Raw genomic sequence first — 26882 nt, forward strand, 5'->3', positions numbered from 1 at the left:
GCTATAGACTTAAAAAGGTAAAACTTTTACAGAGGTGGTTTTACAGAATTTAAGAGAAGAAAGTTTAATGCAGGGTATGGCAATATCGAGAATACCAGAAAGGCCAAGAGTGATAAAGAATGAGAAGAACTTTAACTTTGCATTGGGATTTTGGTAGTACCTCTATAGAAAATAGTTTGAGTTGTGTGGGAATGATGAAATCTATACTGCCAAGGTCTGACGAGTGAATGCAAGAAGAGGAAGCTAGGCCGTGAAAGGAAGCAGAGAGAGGAAGGGGGTGTTTTAAAGATTGAAAACTTAAGCAAATGCACCATGGAAAAAGAATATTCGAGGAGGCAGAAGTTAAGGCAGGACTGAGGTGGAATTTTGTCTTGAAGGCTTTTTGCCCATTATTCCCTTGCATCACATTTACTATAAGCCCAATTTTTGTAGGACCTCCCTTTTGTAGGTACTTATATTTTGTAAGGGACTTCCGTAAACTAAAAAGCCTTTAAAGTTCAGAGCCTAATGAAATCTCAACCTCTGTAGCATGCAACAGAGGAGACCCTGGAGGGAGTTCCTGTGGTTCTCATATTACACACAATGTTGGCAGTCAAGGGCTCCTTAGGCCACTTCTGGCACTGATACAATATCTCTGGAAGACAAAGGGAGATAAGGGCTCAGTGTTGTGGGAAAGCAGTTTTTAGGCAAACTACATTCCCACTAGTAGGTTAAAGAGCTTAGAGGTAAAAATAAGAAAAGAAAATCAGAAGAGCTATGATTTAGAGCAAGATATTTAACAATTTTCTTGAACATTTCATCAGTTTCATTGCACAGTAACAAGTATAAATTTCAATATGCAGCATTCTTTTATGGGAAACTGCAACATTTACTTCTCAATATTTTAGTTAGCTGTTCCTTCTGGGGGAGCTTCTAGTTTAGCAAATTGACACTGCTTTAAATACTCAATAAACGCTATTTTAATATGACCCAAAATGACAATAAAAATCAAACTGGAATGTTTTTAAGTAAAAATGGTACAAATACATGTGACTAATTTAATTAAAAGGAAATTAAATTGATAAATGAAAACTTGCATTACAAACACACCAAAATAAACAAATACATGAAATATCAAAAGTATGCACAAACTTTATTTCTACCCAGTTCTATTTTCAACACATCTGCATAAAAAGTCAGTATCACAATCAGTTTTCTTTGGCTGATGGATTTATGCATCAGGAGGTTGTTAAGGAAGAACAAACAATTCACTCTCCTGGATAGTGATATGTTTATCATCAACAAACTGGTTTTAGAATATGATCTGTATGTGTTTACTGATTTTTGAGGCTACCAGAAAGGCGTTTTCAGATATTTACTTAATATTAATGAGACAGCCAAATGCCTAGGCAGATAAAAAGGGGTCCCTGGAAAATCTCCCACCCACTCCACAAGTGTTTACATCAGATGCTTTTGTGCAGATGAGGAAACCTGCCCAGGCCTTGCCTGAGCCTGCCCACAGAGGATTAGGGCCCGACTTGCTCACTGTGGGAGGTAGGTGGAGCCACGGAGAATTCGTGCCTTATGCAGGGGAGGAGCCTGCTCTCTCCAGCTCCTGTAAGGACCTGGCAATCAATTAGTGAGGTGGAGGGCCTATTAGTAGGCCTGCATCTCACTTTGCTGAGCTTTTTGTTGTTGTGGTTTTTTGTTTTGTTTTTTCTTTTTGCCCAATGAAGTCCTGCTCTACTCACCCCTCAATGTGTACGCGTGCCTAAATTTTCCTGGTTGTGTGACAAGAACCTGGGTTTTAGCTGAGCTAAGAAGCAAAGTTCTATAACATTAACAGCAAAATTTAGAGCCAAATTTTTTTGGAAAAAAAAGTAATCACTGAAAACAGGTAGTTGAGGAAAAGCTCTAAAGCTGTTAATCCTTCTCTATCTGTTGTTCTTTCCAAATTATGCTACTGAAAGAAGTCACTATATATTAATATTTACACAAGTTGTGGTAAAAAAGACTGATGTATAGTCCACTGCTCCTCTCATACCTACTTAATAATACTCCGAATAACTGAAGAGCAAACCCTCACAATAAGTTGCAATAACAGAAAAAGAAAAACAGTAATTCCTTTCATTTTTTCTTTGCAGTTGTTACTAAGATGAATTTTTCAACTTTTCATGAATAAATATATTTAAAGTGAAATTTAGTCATCTATGTTCATAGTTTGGGCATCCTCAAAGTATAAAGTCCTTTGTAAAGATAAAGTGATTTATCTTAATTTTATTATTTAAAAATGATTTAGTTATCTAAAAATATTGCATTCAATCATTTGTTAGAAGTGCAAGGGAAGAACCAATAATGAATTGAAGGCTGTGAAGGCTATGAATTTAAGGCTATGAAGAACAGAACTGTAATGATTATGAAAGGGTAAAAATCCAAGAGTTGATGAAACCTTAGCAAACTCGGTAAAAAATCCAAAGAGGGAAACAAAAGTAAGTACAAATCCAGAAATTTCAGAAAAGAATAACAATAAAGTACTTATAAAGTGTGTCTTATCTCTACATCCACAGTAGCTAGTCCATGGAAGTGCCTAATAAATGCTTGTTAAAATAAATGTAATTTGTTTGAACTTAGACTATTCATTGCATTATACCGTACCACTCCCTCAGGAAAGAGTAGTAATCAGTAAAATAAATAAAACTAGTAGAGAAGGCACTGTCTGTTCTTTGTGAAATTGACGGACATTAGCCAGTATCTAAACTTGAATCATCACACAGGTAAATAAATAATTGCACCTATAATTAAAGAGTCCACTAAAAATTTATCTATCCATGAGAGTCATAAAACTGAATGTGTTTAATAAAATAGTTCTAAGAAAAATGAAGATGCTATAAAAAGAAAAGATTTATTGCAAAATAAAGCATTTTGTTTTTAAAAGGATTGACAGGTTTAACCATGTTTTTAAAAATCTGCTGAAAATTTCCTAATTAAGGTACATTTCCCAAATATTTTTTAGAAAAGTATAGGAAAACAAAGTCATATTCTAAAATTGTTAGAATATTTACTAATAATATATCAATTTTATTAAGGCTAGGATGTTTAATATGTGAAACAAATGACAGGACATTTTAATGTTGAATTGAGTCAGTTCAATTCTACTATGTTACTTTCAAATTAAAATTTATTTAGCAATATACCTTTGCAAAGTCTATTTATTTTTCCATCACAAATTAATCCTGAAATAAAAACTCATATTTAGCAGACATTGTCTATTCAATGGAATGCTAGAAATAAATTTCTATTCTCCCATTGGTTACTGTACTGATCATTAGTTTGTTGGAAATTATAACCATAAACAGCAAGATGCTTTCATTTTCTGGAAAAAAAAAATGAAAGGTTAAAATGTTAACAGGGTACACTTATGAAAGATTTGCTTAGCTAACAAGCCTTGATATAATCTCTGTTACAGGTATTTCCTGTCAGTTAATGAGTGACTTGGGTTCTTCAACTCCTAAAGCTGATGATTAAGCAGCAGGAAATTCCCTCTCCCATCATTTCTCCTGAAACACAGTCCAGGACATCTGAATGTCTGGAATGTGAGTGCTTAACGTCATCTTGGAATGGCAAGATCACTATAAAAGTTAAAAAGACTCAAATATATTGACTGTGTAAGTTCACGCTACCCTTTTGACAAAATTAGTTTGAAAACTTATAGATGACTAAGGTACATGAGTATGTACTTGATACACTCTGATAATCTTAAGGCTTGGGAAAGGAGTCTGGAAGACAGAGTTTAAGAAATTATGAGAAATGAATGATCTTACTTAAATGTGGAATCTAAAAAGGTTGAACTCATAAAAGCAAATAATAGAAGAGTGGTTTCCAGGGGCACAGGGGTGGACAGGGCACAGGAGTTGAGAATGTATGGGTCAAAGGATGGAAAATTTCAGTTAGACTGGAGAAATACATTCAAGAAATCTATTGTACAACATGATGACTATTGTTAATAACAATGATTGTATATTTGAAAATTGCTGAGAGATTTTAAGTGTTCTGTCTACAAATAAAATAAGTACATGACATAATAATGAAAGTCAATTAGCTCAAATTAGCCATTCCACAATGTATACCTATATTAAAATATGTTGTACACCATAAACACATATAGTTTTTATCAATTAAAATAATTTAAAATAATTTTTTAAATGAGTATTCCCAGACATAAATACTAGACATGGAGACAGAAGACACGTGTTGGAGCCCACCAACTGCCTCTGCCACTTATTTTCTTGCTTCAGTTTCCTGGCCCATATAAAGGGAGTGGCATAAATCACCATTCCCACTTAAATGCCTATCAGGGCCAGAAGGCAATCTAAAGACAAAAAGGGGGCTGGAGTGGGAAGAATAAGGGGTTGCTAAGGGCTGAAGTAAACTGGGAAGCCCCTTTGAAAGCAGCAGCCACCATTTAGCTCCAGCTGTGTTGGTCATGCAGATATAGTAGCCTAGTGTATTATATTTACCAGAAAAATCCAAAACTTCATTTTTATGTGAAATCTAATTTTTTAATATTGGGAGTAATTCATCAATTAAAAGCACTGTGTGAAACAAATGTAAATGAACAGGAACAGATAAATGCTACCACCATCACTCATGTCTTAAGGCTAAACTAGCCTGTGGGTGATTGGTTTGTTTTCCCTGGCTGAGGAGATCTAGCAGGTCTTTTCTAGTGCTGTCCAAAGTATGTGGTTCAGCCAAGTGGACTATCATAGTTCTTTAGACTAGTTTCAGTGGTTGGCAAATGTTCTCCTAAAGGGCTAGATTGTAAACATTTTAGGATGGCAGGCTATACTGTATTGATCACAATCAATTAACACAGCCATTGTAGCACAGAGGCAGACAAAGACAATATATAAACTAATGAGCATGGCTGTGTTCCAATGAAATTTTTTTACAAGAACAAAGTCACACACAAATTACTTTTGAATACTAGGCTCCTTCTTCTCCTTTTTAATTGAGAGTTATGTCTGTGACTAAAATGTATACATTATCACTGTCTTAGATTTAGTCATATGACATTTAAAGTAGATAATGAAACTTCTACTTTTTGTGTTTGAATCAGTCCTATAATAAAATAAGAGCTTCCAGAATTAGCTTGTGTAAATGGAGAATATTAGGTGGAGATCTATTTTAATACAATTTTTATCACACAGAATTATTTCTCAAAATATTCTGCATTTAGCTACTTCTAATAATAGCACATTTACAGTCTCATGAAGAACTAGAGACAACACAGTATTTGCAACAAACTATAAATCCTCATTTTTAAAAAATGGAGAAACATGTTCAAAGAAAAAATGGATAATTTCTGATTAAGATTTTCTATAAAATGGACAGTTTTGATATTTAATACTGGCTGAGTAAACACTTTTCTTAGGTGATGGTTGTTTATTTAAGTCATCCAATTGAAATTTAATTCCAGGATGATAAAGATCAGTTTATTACTGTATCACCTTTGTGACCAGACTTGGTGGCTCACGCCTGTAATCCCAACACTTTGGGAGGCCGAGGCGGGTGGATAATGAGGTCAGGAGATTCGAGACCATCCTGGCTAACATAGTGAAATCTGGTCTCTACTAAAAATACAAAAACTTAGCCAGGCGTGGTAGTGGGCATCTGTAGTCCCAGCTACTCGGGAGGCTGAGGCAGGAGAATGGTGTGAACCTGGGAGGTGGAGCTTGCAATGAGCTGAGATCTCACACCACTGCACTCCAGCCTGGGCAGCAGAGTAAGACTCTGTCTCAAACAAAACAAAATAAACAAACAAACAAACAAAAAACAGTAACTGGCCAGGCAGGGTGGCTCACGCCTGTAATCCCAGCATTCTGGGAGACTGAGGTGGGTGGACCACTTGAGGTCAGGAGTTCAAGACCAGTCGAGCCAACATGATGAAACCCCATCTCTATTAAAAAAAAATACAAAAATTAGCTGGGCATGGTGGCGCACACCTGTGGTCCCAGAGACTTGGGAGGCTGAGGCATGAGAATTGCTTGAACCCAGGAGGTAGAGTTTGCAGTGAGCCAAGATCGCCCCACCGCACTCCAGCCTGGGCAACACAGTGAGATGCTGTCTCAAAAAAAATAACAATAACTTACTTATTAATTTATTTTATTTCAAGCCTAGTGTTAACATTTCTATTTGAGAGTCTACAATTATAACTGTTGTTATATTAGTGATAAACTCTGTGATATTTTATGACATAGGGAAAACTTAAGAATGGTTAAACCAAATGTCTTGATGGATCATGCATAGTTTATAATCAAATGTGTGCTATAAGAGCTGAGCAGACGACATTTTAAAACTTAAAAGAGTTTTTTAACGATAACATAGATATCTATATCTATATGTGGGAATATACATACACGTACATTTGTGTGTATGTACAATTCCTTATTGACAATCATATTCATAGAATAATGCTAAAAAAAGAAAAACAAAGGAATAAGGTACAAACTCACCACAGCTTAGGTTGCTTTCAGCTTTCAGAGCAAGGTTTGGGATATTCCAGAAGTCATTTTGCCAGTCGACTACATTCCCTTTCATGTTACAGCTGAGATTGGAGAGGATTTTGGCATTCATGGTAAAATTCCAAAGTCGAAAGTTATAAATGTCTCCTTTTAGAGAGACAATTTCATTTTGATTGGAGCCCAACAACAATTTCCCATTCCCAGGAATAACTTTACTAATGGTAGAATCACATGGAACTGTTTCATAGTTTCTTTTGAAATTTACACCAATAGAGCCCAAAGAATTATTCCAAACAAGGCAGAGCTGCTCAAAGCTTTCTGCGAAAATGTCTTCTTTTTCCTTGACAGGTAATGCATTGTTCAGCAAACATTTTGAATCAGAAATGGATAGAAAGTAGCCACTCTTGGCCTTTCCAAAACTGAGTAATTGTGTGAAGGATGCATTTGAGTAGGAGAAAGCTGTCCAATCATTGTCTTCATGGCCAACTTTGGTTGCCTCAAAGCAGAGTGTGAAAGCACTGAGCTCTGGAATGGAGACACTTTTTGCAATAGATACCTGGTAAGCATCTGATGTCTGGGGTAAAACGACCTTTTGATTCCTTAAGGACACAGCAACTAGGACAAAACATAACAGGAAAGATAAACCTGTTAACTTCAGAACACAGACTAATGTGATGCAAAACATCAAGACCTCCACCGCTTCCTACTAGTTAGCTTTTTACCTACCATTTGCCCCATCCCTCCCCTCTTACTCATCCATCTTCTGTCAGCAGCCCATTACCAGTTGTCTGATATCAGCAACAGTGGTAAGAAATTCTACTCATTTCATCTCTAGTCATGATTGGATCTCTCACACCTAAACTTTTGAGTTACAGCCAGAAAAGTGGATAAGCATTTTTTAAATCCTGAAACTGAGACATTAACAATTTAAAAACCCCAACTACCTAATTAAGGAAATAACTGGTTTCAGGAAGGCTTTGTTTATACATTAAGATTTTCAAAAAAAACTACTTTTCAAATGATTTCTAAACACAAATAATAGTTCTTATTTTCATTAATGATTACTTTTCACTCTTCCCAAACATTCCTGTACTGCCATCTCCCTTTCAGATACTCTATATCCTCCTATTTTTTTCTGCCATCATCAGGATGTTTTAGGAACAAATACAAAAATAATTCTATTAAGGAGAGGGAGGAAAGGGAGTCTAGTGAAAAGTCAAACAAAGTGGAAATTTAAGGTATCCAGACATATAAGCTAGTTTTTGAGTAGTAAAGGGCAGACCATGGAGTTTCCTACTCCAGCTCTTCTGGGTACTGGCCATGTGACCCTGGGTATGTTACTTCATCTCTCTCTACCTTTGTCTTATTTGTAAAATGGGCAACAATGGCACCTATTGCATATACGGTCAATAAGAATTAAATAAGTTAGTATGTCCAAAGCATAGAGCAGTGCCAGTACCACAGCAATAAGTGGCAAGTACTATTATTATAATAGATGTGCAATAAATTCAAAATAAAAATGTATTCACCTAATCCTTCTATGATACATGCAAAATTATTAAATAATACCAATAGATTTAGCCCTATGCTAATATCATAGCCATTGTGAGACTAATTTAAGAAAGAAGTATTTCTCCTCGAAAATACTTTTTAATGCTGGTTTCATACGAATAACAGTTTGAATATATTTTAATATTCAGTACATCAAGAATAGTTCTGTAATAAAACATTTTAGTATAACTATTCTAGTAAAAATCTATGATAGAATTTAAAGGAATCATGGACTTTAGTCTACTTTTTAAATATAAAGAAGTTTATAGGTCCACTTACGCAAAGAGACACTTAAACAATATGAACCAGTATTCTACATGCATTGTTAAAATTAAAAGCCTAGAAATAAATGTCTCCATCAATATTTTATTAGTGGTTACAGCTGGGTGGCATTTGTACAGATAATTCTACTTTGCTTCTTTTTTTGTTTTCCAATGTCCTATATTTTATCATTTTTAAAACATTATTTTGAAAAAATTAAAACAATTTGAAAAATTTAAGCATGTGTGTTTTAACCATGGCAAACATAAATAAATAACTCCACAATCAAAAAACACAATTTATAATAGTGAGAGTCAATCATTTTCATAGTTGTACCTTTCTGTTTTTACTTAGAAAGTTCAGAAGAAAAAAAAGTATAACTAAATCATAATAGTCATTTTTATAGTTGTACCTTTCTGCTTGTTTTTACTTAGAAAGTACAGAAGAAACAGTATAACTAAGTCTCATCATATCGAAGCTTGAGTTTCTTTAGGGAAACACAGGTTTGAGAGAGAAAGATTATTTAAATGTTATGTTGTGCCAGAATATAGAAAACATATTTAATAAAAATATGCCTTATTTCCTTCAGTTAGCCATTTTCAGGGGGCTTTCCTCAAGCTGTGTTATTTATTAGCTTAAACTGTTAATAGCTTGTTAAAAATTTACTGTTCATTTTCTGTATTTTTTCCGTACCATAGTTCCTTAAAAGGGCAACATCATAAAACCCAAAATGAAATGATTTCTAAAAGGGATGTTTTAAATTTTCAGTGGAGAGATGTTAGAATTACAGATTTTAATTATTAGCAGTGGAATATCTACAGTGTCTTCCAAGCAGCCTTTAAATGTTCTGTATATAAACAACATAAAAGAATTCAACTCTACTGTAACCAGATTTTGGATGTGGTAATTATATTTTGCTAACAAGAATGCTCAGAGAATATTAACAGCTTCTTGCCCTTAAATCCCAATCCTAATCATTCACATTCACATAAAAGAGCATAACTCTGTCTTCTGGTCCTTGTGTTTACTGCAGAACACGTTAAACAAAAGCAGAAGGTTGGCATTGCCTTTGGTTTACATACCTCTGATGTAGCTGGCATTGAAACCTTTCTTCTGGATGCTAAAGTCACTTGAAAAGGACACATGCATCTCATTCGCACTTGAGTTAAATGATAGGCCTTTGGCAGTTGCTCCACAAAATTTAGTCTGGCTCTCTCCATTATCAAGGGATAATGAGTCATAAATGCAATTGGGAGCTTCTTCAATGTCGAAGTCGTTAAATGTTATCTGAATGATATAACCAGTGGGGGCTCGGAGCGTCCACATGCAAGCCTGGCTGTTCGGGTAGTCGTTAGGGTAGCATGGAGAAGTAAAGCTCCCAGAAGGGTTGGACAAAACCACTCGGCAGTTGGCACATCCCCACACTGCTGGCCAGACAAAAGAGAGACAGAGAGAAGGTCTGGGTTCAGATGCATACAATAAACCGAGAATACCACACACTGGGGACAATCGAGCAGTAAATATTTAAAAATACCAACATACAATCATAAAATATAAATGGAAAATGAAACCTTCTTGAGGAGGAAAAGAACCATCAATAGAGCAACAAAAAGTAAAAGGGAAATAAAAAATTTTAATGCAATGATTTTTAAACTTGGGAGGTTATACAGTCTGAGAATCTGACAGTTACAGGAACTCTCTCCAGTAAAATGAGCAGGGGCCACACACGTTACACACAATTTCAAGGAGTACAATGAGGCCTCAGAAGGCAACAGTGAATTTCACAAAGGTTCACTGACCCAGATTAAGAATCTCTACTCCAGACAGTAATTGAACTGGGATGGCGGGGGTTACAGAACCATAAAGATAGTGTTCAGTATTACAAATCATGGATATAAAGGAAGAGAAACTCTTAGAAAATAAATAATTTAATAGAAAGCTACAAATACAAAAAAATAATAAGCTATCTTCTGGCAGACTGTATTTTTTTTTCTGAAATTCAAATAAATAGCATCACCTTGCAAACATGGATTACTTATAGTTTTGAAAATACATTCACTTACCCCATTTGTTTGTCACAGTTGGTAATTATATGCTTGTGGGCTCATCTCATTTACTCATTCATTCGGTAAATATTTATTGTGAGTCTATTATGTGCCATGCACTATTCTAAATAATATATATCAATATCAATGAGCAGGAAAGACAAAGTCTCTCTATAAAGGAATCTTTTTGTTTGTCTGTTTTTGAGACAGTCTTGTTCTGTTGCCCAGACTGGAGGGAAGTGGCATGACTCTGGCTCACTGCAACCTCTGTCTCCCAGGTTCAAGCAATTCTAGTGCCTCAGGCTCCTGAGTAGCTGAGACTACAGGTGTGCACCACTACGCCTGGTTGGATAAAGGATTATTATACTTCAGTGTTGGACCTAAAGGCAACTACAAGTATAATGACAGATAAAGGTGAGGAAGAAAAGTAAAGCAAAGGATAAAGAGAGACTGAAATGAATATTAGAGATGGTGGTTCTCCAAAGAGGTGATACTTGAGAAGAGACCCAACTGAATGAAGTGAAGGAGCATGCCATGAGCACACTAGAGAACAGCACTGCAGGTCACAGGAATGGAAAAATTAAGACCCATTGTAAATAAATATTGGGTTTTCCCATGGAATGTAAGTCCTATAAGATCTAAGATGATGTCTCCTTTGCCCATCACTATTTGTTCTCAGTATAAGGTTCACAAAAAATATTAATTGAATGAAATATGTAAAGAAAAACCCTTCTGAGGTAGACAGGGGAAATGCTACTATCCCATTTTCACTAATGAGAACAGTTAGGTTGTTCTCAATTATTATTTATCCACCAGTTGGAATCAGAAACCAAGGTCTATCATCTTCCTGTCCAGAGATGCTTTTGCAACTAATATGCACATTGCTTTGACATATTTATATAAATGAAGGCAGTGACCTCATTTATCCAAAATACTGGATAAACTGCCATTAAATGGACACATAAACTTTCAAACAATAAAATACTTTCAACATACTAATGAAAATAACTAAATTTATTATATCCCTCCCTCTTTTACTGAGTTGACTAGAATGCATATGCAGTAACATTTCTTGAAACATGGTAGTTACTACAAATACAGCTATTCTTCTATGATACAGTGATATGTTCAAGGACTAATTCGATGTTTTACACAGCTCAAGTGAGGTTTTTCTTTTCTCTGCGGCCACTTTGTATTACTCAATGTTTCAATATGCCAACTCTATCCCCATCCATTCTTTTTAACTTGCCCTCCTCCTGCTAGTCCTCCTTAAGTCTCTGACATCTTGTACGAGACCAAAGACAGACTATGGAAAACAAATGATGATCCTCAAGTGTCTGCCAAATGCCTTCTCTTATCCATCCCTAGAGCACCATGTTCCTCTGCTTTGTAGCGCTATTCAGAGGACTTGTGTTACTTCCTTTTGTGATATGATTTTCTTATTGTCAATCTTCTTCCACTACTTTGTAAACTCAACAAGCAGAGGGTGTGTGACTGTCATATTTGCCATTCTACTCTCCAGCACTGCACAGCACCCCTGGCGCATAGGAGATCTTCGATAAAATTTGCTAAATTTATGAACAAATGAGTAGCTTAAATGAAGGGAACCATGCCCAAATTAAAGAAAGACTCCATGCAGTATAACCAAGTCAAATTCTAAGTCTGAAAAGAAGATAGAGTACATGTGCTCTGGAACATCTCTTCGGGTGGGGTGTTGGGCTGTTTCTTCCAATTACATCACTCACAGCACAGGACTGAGATGGCTAGGACTGTTACTTTGCCTTAGGCTCAGGAGAGAGAAGTAATCCTAGTAAATTAACAATAATTTATCCAGTTATAGACATTGGAGATTAAAAATAAAAATATAAAGGAAAATAAGCAACAATCTCTGTCATCGCAACATGCAGATAGGCAGCATCCTTTTTCCAAGATAAGATGCCATCCTTTATATCCAAGACCCAAGTAATGTGCATGACTTCCTTTATCCTGTATATTATCTTTGTGAAATTCTTCCCTAAAAGCTGAAGAAAGGGTTTAAGAAAATTTATTATAATTATTATTTTTTAGAGACGGGGTATCTCTCTGTCAGCCAGGCTGGAGTGTAGTGGCCCTCGCTGCAGCCTCAAACTACTGGGCTCAAGCAGTCCTCCCACTTCGGCTTCTGGAAGTACTGAAATTATAGACCTGAGCCACCATGCCTGCCCAAGGGTATAAGAAAGTTAAATTTGACCGATAACACTGTGTAATCTTTCACAGGTTAATTTATCTGTGCCTCAGTTTCTCCACCTTTACACTGGTGATAATAACAGCAACCACTACCCAGAGTTACCAGGAGGATAACATGGATTAATATTAGAAAGTCCTGGAAGTTGTACCTGGGACATAGTTAGCACTAGTTAAGTGTTGGCTATTATTAATAATTACTATAACACAAAATCAGTGCATTAAAAATTTAAGAGAGGTAAAATAGGACACCACCTTAGTAGAATCTCTTTTTTCCTTAGGCACTCAGAGGGATAGAAACAAGATAAAGATGACACTCATAACATGAATTCAGAAGAACATTTGATACATTCTTCCATATGATTCTTACCTTCAGTGGCTAGACAGCATTTAGAGATAGTGCTACTAAATAATAATTGTCTTAAATAGATGAAATATCAATTAAATTAGACACAATATCATCCTCTTCATTATACTCATAGAGCAATTCACAATAATAAGCTTTCACATATAACTCATTTAACATTATAATAACCCTGAGAATTATTACCACCTCTATCTTTAGAGGAAACAAATGAGGCTAATATAGATTGGATAACTTGCACAAAGTCACATATCTAATTGATAGCAGCACCAAAATTCAAACCAGCCCTTCTGAATGTAAGCCTAGTGTCTTTCTAGGAAAGAAAAAGTTGCCACACTTAAACAAAAAACACAGACCAAAATGGTGAGCTCAAGTACTTCTTTAAAAGACATTTTTTAAATGGACAATTTCTTTATAGTTCCATAGCCCTAAAATAAACATATTTTAAGAAACTCATTTGGAAACATTTTAATAAAGAGTATTAGGAAGTATGAAATATAGTGCTTTGAATTTTCCAATTTGGAGTAGTCAAATATCACTGCTAACTGATTCCTATACTATGAGCTAGCCTAGTAAGTAATTACTTTGTTCTCTTGTAAGACTCAGGGCTACCTAATTAGATGGTTACTGAAGTAGCCACTGAATGAGGTATTGGTAAAATCAGGATTAACACATATGCTAAAAGCTACCCAATTCAAAGCATCTGGCTCAATATGTTCTCAAAGACAGATATGGTAACATATTCTTACAGATAATTTATAAAAGCAAGGTTTTCAAGTAATCCAAACAAACGACAAACCAAATTCCACCCTCAGTTCTTGCCTATGCTTACAAGTATTTAGCAGTAATTTACTTGTGCGTATTTTTACAAAAGTTTATTTTTCAATGAAACTCTAATCTATAATGAAAAATCTTCCAGTCATGTCAAAGCATAATTCAATTGATATATAACACTTCGATACAGATTTAATAACCATTACCTTGTGAGGTTTTTTTAATATCTCAGATTTGGATTCTTACACTACCTTTGCCACAAGTACTTCTTTATAAAATCCAAATGCCTATTCTTTAAAAACTCTTTAAAACAAGAATTTTAGATCCCAAGAGATAAATCAAAATGGAGATTAATTTTAGCTTCTTTCAACACAAATATGTAGATGGTACTGAATAACTGCTTTTTCTAGATTGTGTTAAATGGTGAACAAAATTAATTCATTTAAGTAAACCTTGATCTTTATTTGAACATACATAAAACTGCAGCTAATGAGCCTGTAGAAAAACCTGGCCAGTGAAAATTATCTCCAGAAAATTTAGCTTAAGTCGCCTGCTTGTTCTGCATTTATTCAGTCATGATTTGAATTATCCATGAGGATATACTAAGTTCTAACACATGAAAAGCTCATTTGCTGATTAAAAACATTTAAAATATATAGCAGTCTTGGTGGCTTCTAAAGATTAAACCTAAGGGCCAGCAACTAACAATTCTAGAACCAGTTCTAATACCTAAGTCAGTAAAGAGCCAGGATAGCCACATACCATTTATCCAGATCTAAGTAAATTGCTATCAGATGTAACATCACTGAAATGTAAAATATCAGCAACATTTTAGATGCTGGCATGTATTAAATGATTGATAATATGCAGAAATGGATGACTTCATCAAAGTAAGCTATTTTAAGTGATTTCAGACCACTATCCATATTTTTCAAGATGGCATGGAATCCAAGGCAATCTGGCTGTGACATCTGTGATTCTGTTAATGTGACAGACTTGGCAAGCATCCCCACCACCCTCACCACTCCTCCTCAAGCTCTGCATTCAAAAATAGCATTTCCACTATTGAGGAGGGTCTTTCGTAAAGCACGGTTACATTGGTCATTCCAGTCCCCTACCAGAACTTCTGACAGCCATGCCAGAATACCAGTTCATTCACCCACTCCTCCTAAAACAATGGTTTCCTGAGTCAACCAGATAATTGTTCCATTTCCCTCTGTAATGGGTCAACCCCAAAACGTTCTTTGGAAACACCCTGAATAAGAAGCTACTTCAACGACTTTAAGCATGAGTTCCAAAGGGTATCGGCTTACTTGAATCAGTTCAATTAAGTTTGACATTACTAGAAAATTAACAAGATGTTGAACTGAAGTTTCCTTGATGAGGCACCATTAAGACTGGCAATTTTTTGAATTTCCGAAGATACCCACATGCACCACACCCTCAAACACATCTCTTTCTTCTGTAATCCTGTTAATGTTTAAACTTTGAGTTCTGTCTTTCCATAATCACGTTGGCAAGAGAACATTCCATGTCTGACTGCAAAAGATAATACTTTCTGAAGATCCAAACAAGTGAACTGTTGTAAATCATTCCAGAGTCAGCCTGTTATGTAGATATACATCACTTGCAAGAGGATTAGACACACAACCACATGGGTATGCATATGTACACACACCCACACATATTTTCATGGGAAACTATTCTCTCTCAAGCAATGGTTGAGTCTTTTCCAGCTTTAAAAAAAAAAAAAAAAAAAAAATCTAAAGGCACTGAATAATTTGAAACAACATAAACTGCATGTCTATCACCAAATCTACCTCCTGGTTAACATATCCATTCAAGTTCCTTATTCTCTTCCTGCAAACCCCCAACTTTGGATTAATCCAGCTGTGGACCTTCTTGCTCACGAATTCATAGGCCTTTGGACTCAGCTGATAACTTACAAAATTTCACACAGTGTTTATACTAAAGCAGCTTCCATTTTTATTTTGCTCACCCTCTCCAGCATTGGATGCCTCCGAGCACAGGCTGCTTCTGGACAGTCTTACCCACAAATTCTCCATTCTCCTCATTTCTCTCCTGCCCTCTCAGCCCTCTCCAAGCACCGCCTCTGCTACTCTTGGCTTTACAATCCTTTCTGTTTGGCCAGAGGACCTCAGACAAGCAGCATCAGCATCACCTGAGAGCTTGCTGACATGCAGAATCACCCAGACCTACTAAAAAAAAAATGCATTTAAACAAAATTCTCAGATAATTAATAGGCATGTTAAACTCTGAGAAGTACTGCTTTAAATAACAGTTTACTACAGGAGCTACTCAATCTTCATAGGTACACCTTCTCCCAAGAGAATCTGTCTCCTCTCACAGTTCTTGCTGTCATCTTCACACTACTTGGTCCAAGGAGTAAACCCCTGACCTGAAGGGAACCAAACTACGGGCTTTGCTAATCACCCAAGTGCTGTCTTTCTCTGAGAATTTCAAGTTAGAGACACACACAATTTATCCAGAGAATGACAAAAAGAAGAATGATGACATTATAGAAATTCAAAGGTAGCAGCTGCCTTGACCACTTGGAAATATAGGAAGCTGAGGGGCTGACAGAGGAAAGGGTAAGAGAGAAAATGTAGACGCTGGGCGTGGTGACTCACGCCTGTAAGCCCGACACTTTGGGAGGCTGAGGTGAATCATGAGATCACGAGATCAGGTGAATCACAAGACCAGCCTGGCTAACATGGTGAAACTCCATCTCTACTAAAAATACAAAAATTAGCCAGGCCTGGTGGCACACGCCTATAACCCCAACTACTCAGGAGGCTGAAGCAGAAGAATTGCTTGAACCCAGGAGGTGGAGGTTTCAGTGAGCTGAGATCACACTGTCTCTCAATAAAAATTAAATAAATAAATAAATAAATAAATAAATAAATAAATGAAAAGAAAATGTAGAGCAGAGAGATGAGAGAAAACCAGACCTTTGAGAAACAGAGAGGCTTTAATTCCAGCCATTCCACATCCAGTAATGAAGGGTAGGAGCTGTTTCTTGTGGCCTGTCCTTGACTTATATGACAATAATTCTTATTACACCTACTGCCCTACTACTTTACTTGATTTTAATCGATTTCTGTTCATTGCAACCAAGTGTGCCTCAAGCCAGTACTCTAATAGAGCTCTCCTCTATGTTCAGCTTTTCTTTATATATGCCCATTCTCTCTGGCTAATCTCATCTGAACAAAAGCCTTATTATACCTAAATGTTGATCCCATACATGTGCTACTGAGCACCATATCCTAGCTTTGCAAATACCTACTCAATATCTCCACTTGGATATCCCACAGAGCCATCAGTCCAAACATCATTCCTCAAATAATGTTTGTATCCTCCTCATAACTGTTAGCAGCATGAACATCATCCAAACTAGGGCTCTGAACATCCCTTCTCTCTTCCTTCTCCCACACTGTCTCAAATAATTTGCCAAAGGCTATGACATTTGTTTTATTCACAGTTGTTAAATCTCCTCATCTCATTCCAATAGTTTAAGGTCCTGTCATTTAAGGTTCTCATCCTTTCTCTCTTGGATAAAAGTTTGGTCTCCTTGTCAATACTCTTGTCACCTGCAATTAACTCATCCTTCACATCACTACCAGAAAGAAAGATCTATCAATATCCAAGTATGAAGATAAGTTTTCTCTAACTCCAAATCTTCTCTGGGATCCAACAAGATAAGCCCCGTGACTGACATACACAGCACTCCTTATTAGCCCTGTTCACTCTTCCTAACTTATTTCTTCTCATCTCCCCACATCCCTGCACTTAATACTTATTAAACATTTATGTGCCTGGCACTGTGCCAGGTTCTGGGAATACAGTCATGCACAAGATATAATCTCTGACTTTACAGAATTTATGGATTATTGGAAATGCAGATAAATAAGTAGATCGTGATAATACAATGTGATAACTGCTCTGATAGAACAGGTGTTCTTGATAGAACACGTGCTCTGATAGAACAGACGAGTGCCATACTATAGTCTGGGTTTAGGCTTCATGGAAACAGTACCATTTCTAACCAAATCAGCAAGAAACTGAGACATAAATATGCAGCTTGGGAGTGAGCCAAGTAAAGGGGGAAGATAGAGACAAAACAGAAAAGAGTGTTCTGGGCAGTGAGGTCATCAGGTACAAGACAGCATAGATGGTTCAGGTAACTTAAGATTTAGTTCAGCTAGAGCATCATGTGTAAAGTGGAGAGAAATAACAGATAAAGACAAAGTAGGCAGAGATAAGATTTTGCAGGATTTTGCAAGTCATGTTAGAGAAAATGAAAAATTATACTAACAGTAATAGGAAAACTAAAAAGGTTTTAATGTGGCAAAAGTAAAATAACTGGATTTGTGTTTAGCACGTACACACACACACACACACACACACACACACACACACACACACACACATACATATATATATGGGGTCTTGCTCTGTCTCCCAGGCTGGAGTGCACTGGTGCAATCATGGCTCACTGAAGCCTCAACCTCCTGGGCTCAAGCAGTCCTCCCACCTCAATCTCCTAAGTAGCTAGGACCACCATGCATGTACCACCATGTCCAGCTATTTTTTTTTTTTTTAATTGTACAGATGGGATCTCATAATGTTGCCCAGGTTGCTCTCAAACTCTTGGACTCAAGTGATGCTCCCACCTCAGCCTCCCAAAATGCTGAGATTACAGGTATGCAGGCATGAGCCACTGCACCAGGTCAGCACAGATACTTTTTTTTTTTTTTTCACTCTGTTACCCAGGCTTGTGTGATCTCGGCTCACTGCTGCAATCTCTGCCTTCTGGGTTCAAACGATTCTCCTGCCTCAGCCTCCCGAGTAGTTAGGACTACAGGCATGTGCCACCACGCCCGGCTAATTTTTCTATTTTTAGCAGAGACGGGGTTTCACCATGTTGGTCAGGCTGGTCTCAAACTCCTGACCTCATGATCCACCCTCCTTGGCCTCACAAAGTGCTGGGACTACAGGCATGAGCCACCAGGTCCAGTCACAGATACTTTTTAAAGCCTTGCTCCTTTATACATAAACAACACAAAACTACCAGTGAACAAAGATCCTTGTAAGAATCACTGTAGCCCAATTCCAAGAACCTACAAACGACAAGAAGAAAGACAAAAGCTAACAAGCTACACTGACAGTTTGTGGAAAGAACATAGCAGTCACAGTGGCAAGGCAGATTTATTCTACAAGGACGGAATTCACTGAAGTGAGCCTAACTGCTGATGATAAGACAGAAAAGCAGCAAAGTGACTATTCTAATGTTCATCAAAGATTTGTCTCATTTTGATCTTACCTATTACACCTAAAGAAAGACTAGGGAAACTTAAAAGACATACACTCAATGTTCATCTCACTTGAGACTGTTACAGAAAATCTTTCCATATGGATTACCTAGGCAGTATTGCAGGGTGGAACAGGTTTATGTTGGCATTAATCAGAAAAATATTGCTAAATACTACCAACATAAGTAGAGATTGTCTTAGCCTCATAAAAGCTAATTATAGTTCTAATACCCATGAAGGCAATGATGTCATTACTGGCTAAACAGCACATAATTAACTTCCTGAGCACATGAATGTAGCCAATGAGATATCTATATAAAGTGCTGGGACCATACATGACTCACAGTAAGATGCTCAAATAATATTAGTTTTCAGTGTTGTTGTGACTGTGGTTGTTATTAAATGGCAAAGCATGTTAGCCATATTTTGATTTGTTCATTCATTAGTCTAACTTACTGAGCCCTTACTTCCTTTCATATTCAGTTTTCTTTTAGATGCCTTTACATATGGTCACCAGAGGGTTATTGCTTCCTATTTATTCCATGTTATGTGGTGCAGGTGAAGGACCTGAAATTAGTAGCTAGAGCACATTTTGGGTTTACGAACTTACCTTCCCAATAAGTTGGAAGAATATATTGGGAAAAAGATGGTAGTGGCAGGATAAGTGTGCTTGTTAGCTCAAGTTTTCCAAATGGGCCTTTAATTTGAGGGCATAAAAAAAACTCATTCAGGTTTGTGCACATAAATGGAAGCAGTTTAAACAGCCAAGGTTTGGAGCAAAGCAAATTATAGGTGCAACCGGCATAATTTTCCCCCTTTATGGAACACTTTTTATGTAAACATCTTAGTAATAAGAGCTGATGTAAAAATTCCATAATACAGATTTTTTTAAATAATTTTTTTTCAAAAAAGCTTTCCATTTTTACATGAACAGCTTGTTTAAATACGCTATCCATCTAAGGCTTTAAATTAATTCATCACTGGAATTAGTTTTCAAAGTATTTATAAAATGTTAACTTTTTATATAGATCTCAAGTATAATGTGTCAGGGGATTATGTATGCTTGAATGAGAGAGAGAGGGAAAGAGAAGCAGATAATTTTTTCAGCAAACTCTGAAAATGAACTTTAAAAAGTTTTCTTCTATTCAAACTATCTTCTAGCTAAAATCGCAAGACCTAGCTAAAAAAAGATTTATTATTGTGGAAAAAATCATTGTGGGAAGGACAATATTATTATGAAGCTAAACTAGAAGCTCTCTCGATATCTTCCCCAGACCTAAACTTACACAAGATCTTTACTTTAAAATTTGAATACAAGCCACATAAACCCTTAAAACATATTGTTGTGAAACACAGTAACATCTGGAGAGGGAGGGAAATAAAAATAATTAAAATAACTCTAACAACAACTAAAATCTAGGTAGTGATTACTTTGTGCCAGATAAGAGAAGACAGACTAAATCACCTTCCTCTTGAAGTAATTCATGCTTATGTGGTTATTTGGCTATTTTAGAAGTGAGATCACAGTGGCTTCTGGTCTTGGCTCCTCCATTAACAAACCATGTGACCTTGAGCTAGTCACTAGCCCCTGAGGTTCTAATTTCCACATCATCTGGAAAAAAAAAAAAAAAAATCTCTTTTGGCTCTAAAGTTCTACTATGGGTGGCGGATTCAGGTTCTGACACATAACAGAGCCTCAATTTTTCCCTTTACTACAAAGAAGTTTCCAAGGAAGTTATGAAGACATATGATGCTTCACTAAGGAAAGGAGTACCTTGTATAGTTAACAGGGTTATGAAGCAAGAAGCTCTTTTTGAGTGTTCATGAGACTTTGTGTTCATTTGTCCACTTTGGAGCCATAAGTCTGAGTCCCTAAGGGACAGCCAATACAGGTTGCATGCAAGTAGAGCTAATGGTCAGCAAACATCCTGACTTCTGGGGTACATTCCTACTGCTCAAGAAAATTTCCACATCTTGCTAACAGTACTTATTGTGCTATTTTGAATATTGCTGGCTTAGAATTATAGAGCAAGTTTTGACAGATTGTGAAGATTTAGAGTGTGGTTACATTAGGAAAAAAAATCACCTCCTTTCTACTTAATATAGCTGCTTTAGTGTGCTCTTGATGCCTAACAGCTTACTTTACAAAAAATAGCTTATTACTTTTATAAAGTTAATAGAATTATTGAAAAGCAAGGTTGAATTTCGGTTTGCCACACCATTGCCAAAATGTTTATCTAATTTCAAATTGCACTGGGTTGGGGGTGAGGCAATGTACACACTAACCTCATAAAGCCTCTGGTAGGTTATGTACAAGAGACAGCTCACTCAACTTCATATATTTTAACTGCTTTACCTATGCCCCAAGGGGCCTCCACATCAATCACAAGTTTGCAGCAAAAACATGCTTCAAAAAGTTCACGAAGTTCACCAAACTTTATAATTATAACTTTCCAGGACAGTATAAAAATCGACTTGCTTACTGTCTTCTTTTAGCCAGTCATATTTTTAAACTTCAGAAAAATGGCAGAGTAGCTTGTTCTAGGCGGGTGAGTAAGGTCACACCTGCAGGCAAGCCTTACAGAAGGCCAAACCACAAAAAGTGGGTGGGCTGGGTGGTCTACAGGGCACACAGTGCAGCATATTTCCAATAGGAGGCACAGACCTAAAAATAGAAGCTTGTCAGTGCCCCCAGAGATTTGCATGGTGGCAAACCTCACTCCCTGTTGCTGGAGAGCAGAGGCATGCTCAGCTGCATTTGTTTGTTCCACTCACTATCGCGGGGGAGTTGAATGATCATTCAAAATCTCTGCAAAATTGCTTCTATGATCTTGATTACCATTTAGCTTTGTAGTGGTATTTGACAGAAAGAGAAATATTATTTTAACACATAGATTCCTTCCATGATTCCATTTAGAATATCAAGTAGTGATGTTCCATGGAAAGTCATTTTGAAAGAATAATAGGTATATTATTATTATAACCCTAAACTGTAACACAGTATAGTATCCCCATTCTCCATGAAAATAACACTGATGGCTGGGAAGACTGAGTCCTGGTGATTACTGAAATTACATAGGGAGGTCCATCTTGCAGAAAAATTGAAAGGGAAATTTAAAAAAAAAGCCAATTTAGAAATTCAATATAAATACAAAGTTTTAGATACAAATATATTGCTCCTGCAGAGAAGAGTATCTAATGGGAAGACTATGTGCCATTTTGTCATCAAATCTTAACCAGGAAAAGATGAGAAACCCCAGGTTTTTGGTTAATAATTAAAATAAATAGGAGATGTTTGGATAATAGATCATTGTACAAGTTATTCACTAAGATAATTCGAGTTGAATCTCTATTCAAAGAAATCAAAATGACTGTCTTCTCCCTATAATATAATCACCAGACTTTTAGGTTTTAGGGTGAATAAGGCATCAGGCATTTTACTGAAGGGCCATCCAGCCAATGTGGTACAGCTTCTAAGTAGATGAACTGTTAGTTCCACTATGCAAAATGAGCCAAAAAATTTTAATAAAACTTAATATTTGCTTGTAAATTAATGTTAATAGTTTACATATATGCAACTTTATCTGAAAGGAATAGCTTTTAAATTGTCAAAAACATCTTTTCTCTAATACGGCCCTTTTAGGGATATCATTTTACGACGTTTTACAGATTTCTTTTCTATAAAGCTAAGTCATAATTCAAAACCAAACAATGCAGATGAACTTCCTTGATTACTATTTGTCTTATACAAATAATCAATAAGAAATATAGGTATCACACTGAATTTAAAATTCAGGCTAAACTCCTGGCCAAAACACAAAAGAGAATGTATGAAGTGATTTCATGTAAGACTTATTAATGTATAACTGACAAACTGAGGATTATATTTGGCCATTAACAACTCAGACAAAGTAAAGTTTTTTTGTGTGTTTTGTTTTGTTTTGTTTTGAGACGGAGACTCACCCTGTCACGCAGGCTAGAGCAAAATGGCACAATCTCGGCTCACTGCAACCTCTGCCTCCCAAGTTCATTCAAGTGATTCTCCTGCCTCAGCCTCCTGAGTAGCCGAGATTACAGGCACGCGCCACCATGCCCAGCTAATTTTATATTTTTAGTAGAGATGGAGTTTCACCAAGGTTTTTTTAATAGAAGAAAATGAGAAGAGCAAAATCTAAAAATCATTTATGTTTATTATATTTAAATATCTGCTTAGAGGAGGGCTGAACATTAAACATCTATAATTCATATAAAGTTATTTTGGACACAAGTCTAAGTTGCTATTTGAACTGGTTTCTAAGTTGCTCCTATCCCAACATCTTTATAGCTGCTCTCTGCATGTAAAGTCTCCATATACTTGACTAGAAATAGCACATTGCCTGGGTGGAACTTTCTGTAATGTTTCAGTTTGAAAGAGACTACTGTCCTCTAAAGCACATTATTCAACAATTAGACTTGGGCTGCTGAAGCAAAAGACAAAGACAGCACTATATCCTATCTAGTTCTACCCATTTGCTTCATGACATCATTTTTAGGTACAGCCTTTCAATTCAAAGTTTGATGCTTTTATACAGCTTTTAGTGATGTAAAAGCTATGTAAGAAGATGTGGAAATCCTCCTCTTGGGGCACACTGTTTTCAGAAATATAAAAATAAACATAAAATATCATTAAGTTAGATCAACTTTTTAAACAAAACCATTAATTGAGGTAAATTTGAATGGCAAATTTTAATTTAAAAAGTACATCAAATTCTAACCCACTTGATACAACATCCAAATAATATTAATATAGTAATCCTTTTGCTGTCTTTGTTGGATTTAAAAAAAACAAAAAAGAAACTTTTTAAAAAAGAAAAGATAATGTCAAGTCTCAATTGATTTGATGCAAGATTTAAGGGAAAGACTGGGAGGGAGACATCCTACACTAAGAATGTTTGATATAAATCATGATTAAACCATTGCAAGATGATTGGCATCTTGTTAAACATAATTAGAATAACATCATGGGAGATTAAACTGTCACCTTTTCCTCTAGATGTCCTGTAGCAATTGGTGATAAAGAACCCAAAGAAGTAAAATAAAATTTATTTTATTTGAAGTAAAATAAAATTTATTTTATTTGAAGTAAAATAAAATTTATTTTATTTTAAATAAAATAAATAGGTTGGGTGGGAGCCTTTAGCTTGGGTGGGGGCCCACAACTTGGGTGGGAGCCTTTAGCTATCTGTTTCCTCTTTGATTCTTTGGGGATTATCCAATAAAAATGGAAGTAGAGAGAAAAGAAAAAATAGCAAGTGTGTATCTCCAAGACGACCCACTTATCTTGAGTTCATACAGTGACACTGTGTAATGCCAATACACAAAGTTATAGATTTCTTTCATCTCACATCAGGGAAAGGCTTGGGTTTGTTTTTGGAGAGAGAGAAAGGAGAGGGAGGAGATCTGAATACCTTGTGGCATGCCCTCTGAAATTTAGGACTGCTTTCCTTGGCACTCTTCATCTAATTTTATTGCTTGTTTTCCTTGTTAGGTATTTTTTTTCTTAAGCACTACGAATTCATAAGAGATAAGTTTTTTAAAAAGTGAAAAAAGGGGAGAACTATTACATGTATATACATAATGTATATGCTTTTTGAATGCACATATATGTTCACACAATTTCCCTGGGGTCAGGCAGCATGTCTATTTGACATGTATGTTTCAAAATACATACAATATCCAACATATATACTTATACAAATATATGTGTTAATGTTACAAGATAATTTTTTCCACTTTTATTTTAAGTTCAGAGGGTACTCATGGTTTGTTACAGTGAAAAATTGTGTGCTGCTAAGGCTTGGGGTACAAATAGTCACCAACATAGGGAGCACAGTACCCAAGAGGCAGCCTTTGGACCCACGTCCTCCTTCCATTTTCCACTCAAGCAGTTCCCTGTGTCCACTGTTGCCGTCTTTAGGTCCATGTATATTCGATTCAAGCTCCCACTTATAAGTGAGAACATGTGTTATTTTTGGTTTTCTGTATCTACATTAGTTCACTTAGGATAATGGCCTCCAGCTACAATCATGTTGCTGCAAAGGAAATGATTTTATTCTTTCTAAGGCTGCGTAGTATTGCATAGTGTACATGGACCACATTTTCTTTATCTAGTCCACCACTGATGGGCATCATGGTTGACGCCATGTCTTTGCTATCATGAATAGTACTGCAATGAACATACACATGCAAGTGTCTTTTTGGTAGAATGATTTATTTTCCTTTGGGTATATACCCAATAGTGGGATTGGTGGGTCGAATGGTAGTTCTGTTTTAAGTTCACTAAAAAATTTCCACACTGTTTTCCACAGTGGCTAACCTAATTTACATTTCTGACAGCAGCGTACAAGTGTTCACCTTTCTCTGAAAACTCACTAGCATCTGTTGTTTTTCGACTTTTTAATAATGGCCATTATGACTGGTGTGAGATAGTATTTCACTGTAGTTTTGATTTGCATTTCTCTAATGATTAGTGATGAGTATTAATGGGGTTGTTTTTTGCTTGCCAATCTGTTCAAGTTCCTTAGAGATCCTGGATATTTGACCTTTATTGGATGCACAGTGGATATTTTCTTCTTTCTGTAGACTGTTTATTCTGCTGATAGTTTCATTTGCTGTGCAGAAGCTCACTAATCAGGTCCTACTTCTGAACTTTTGTTTTCACTACAGTTGTTTTTGGGACTTGGTCATAAAGTCTTTGCAAAGGCCAATGACCAGAATGGAATGTCCTAGGTTGTCTTGCAGGGTTTTTACAATTTTGGGTTTTACATTTAATCTTTAATCTATCTTATGTTGATTTTTGTATATGGTGTAATGAAGAGGTTCAGTTTCAATCTACTGCGTATGGTCAGCCAGTTATCCCAGCACCATTTATTGAATGGGGAGTCCTTTCTCCATTGCTTATTATTGTCAACTTTGTCGAAGATCAGGTGGTTGTAGGTGTGTGGCTTTATTTCAGGGTTCTCTGTCCTATTCTATTAGTCTGTTTTAGTGCAGTACCATGCTGGTTTGGTTACTGTAGCCTTATAGTATAGTTTGAAGTCTGGTAGTGTGATCCCCTTACTTTGTTCTTTTTGCTTAGGATCGCTTTAGTGATTCAGGCTCTTATTTGGTTCTGTATGGATTTTAGATTTTTTTTTTAATTTTGTGAAAAAATGATGTTGGTAATTTGATAGGAATAGCTTTGAATCTATAAATTGCTTTTGGTCAGTATAACCATAAGAGATAATTGTTTTTTAAAAATCAAGATTTTTCTATGGTAGAAGAACTGATCAATTTGCTTTCTCCCTCTTCCCACTGATCATGATAAAAGTTAAACTGAATTTCACTTGAGGATGAGAATATATTTTATTTCATATAATACCCTTGTCTCACTTTAGTCACTTTATATTTATTCAGCACATACTTTGCATAAGGCACACATTATAAATATTAAAGAGGAAATGGATTTCTTTAGGAAAGACAGGAAGCCACAGCAGAGTCTATAAACTTCCTCACACAGGTGCATCATGTACTAAGACCAGTTGCTGAGTTTGTGAGTTGTTTCATCTTGAACCACCTGGATCTCTATTGTCAATAGCATTTAGTAGAATATTACTGCTGGTATAAACCTTATAATTCATTCACCTTGTGCACTTCATTTTTAAAATGTAAAAGCCAAGGGCCAGAGATACCAATTGACTTGCCCAAGAGGACATCGCTAATTAAAATCAAAATGAAAATTATTTTTTCCCAACTATGATAAATACAAATATTCTTTAATATCTCTATGCTTGTACTGAATATAAACATAGAA

General features: G+C 36.1%; 1 protein-coding gene across 1 annotated transcript in view; it reads right to left on the reverse strand.

The window, feature by feature from the left end:
• ADGRG6 (adhesion G protein-coupled receptor G6) overlaps positions 1-26882 on the reverse strand; it is a 142276-nt gene that overhangs the window by 73275 nt on the left and 42119 nt on the right. The window contains exons 3-4 of the mRNA XM_011997172.1: positions 9395-9736; positions 6492-7115 (exon numbers count right to left, since the gene is read on the reverse strand). Coding sequence (XP_011852562.1) covers positions 6492-7115; positions 9395-9736 — 966 coding nt within the window. The remainder of the gene's footprint in view (positions 1-6491; positions 7116-9394; positions 9737-26882) is intronic.

This window comes from Mandrillus leucophaeus, unplaced genomic scaffold (genome assembly GCF_000951045.1).
Source record: "Mandrillus leucophaeus isolate KB7577 unplaced genomic scaffold, Mleu.le_1.0 Scaffold531, whole genome shotgun sequence".
In the NCBI taxonomy this organism is placed as follows: domain Eukaryota; kingdom Metazoa; phylum Chordata; class Mammalia; order Primates; family Cercopithecidae; genus Mandrillus; species Mandrillus leucophaeus.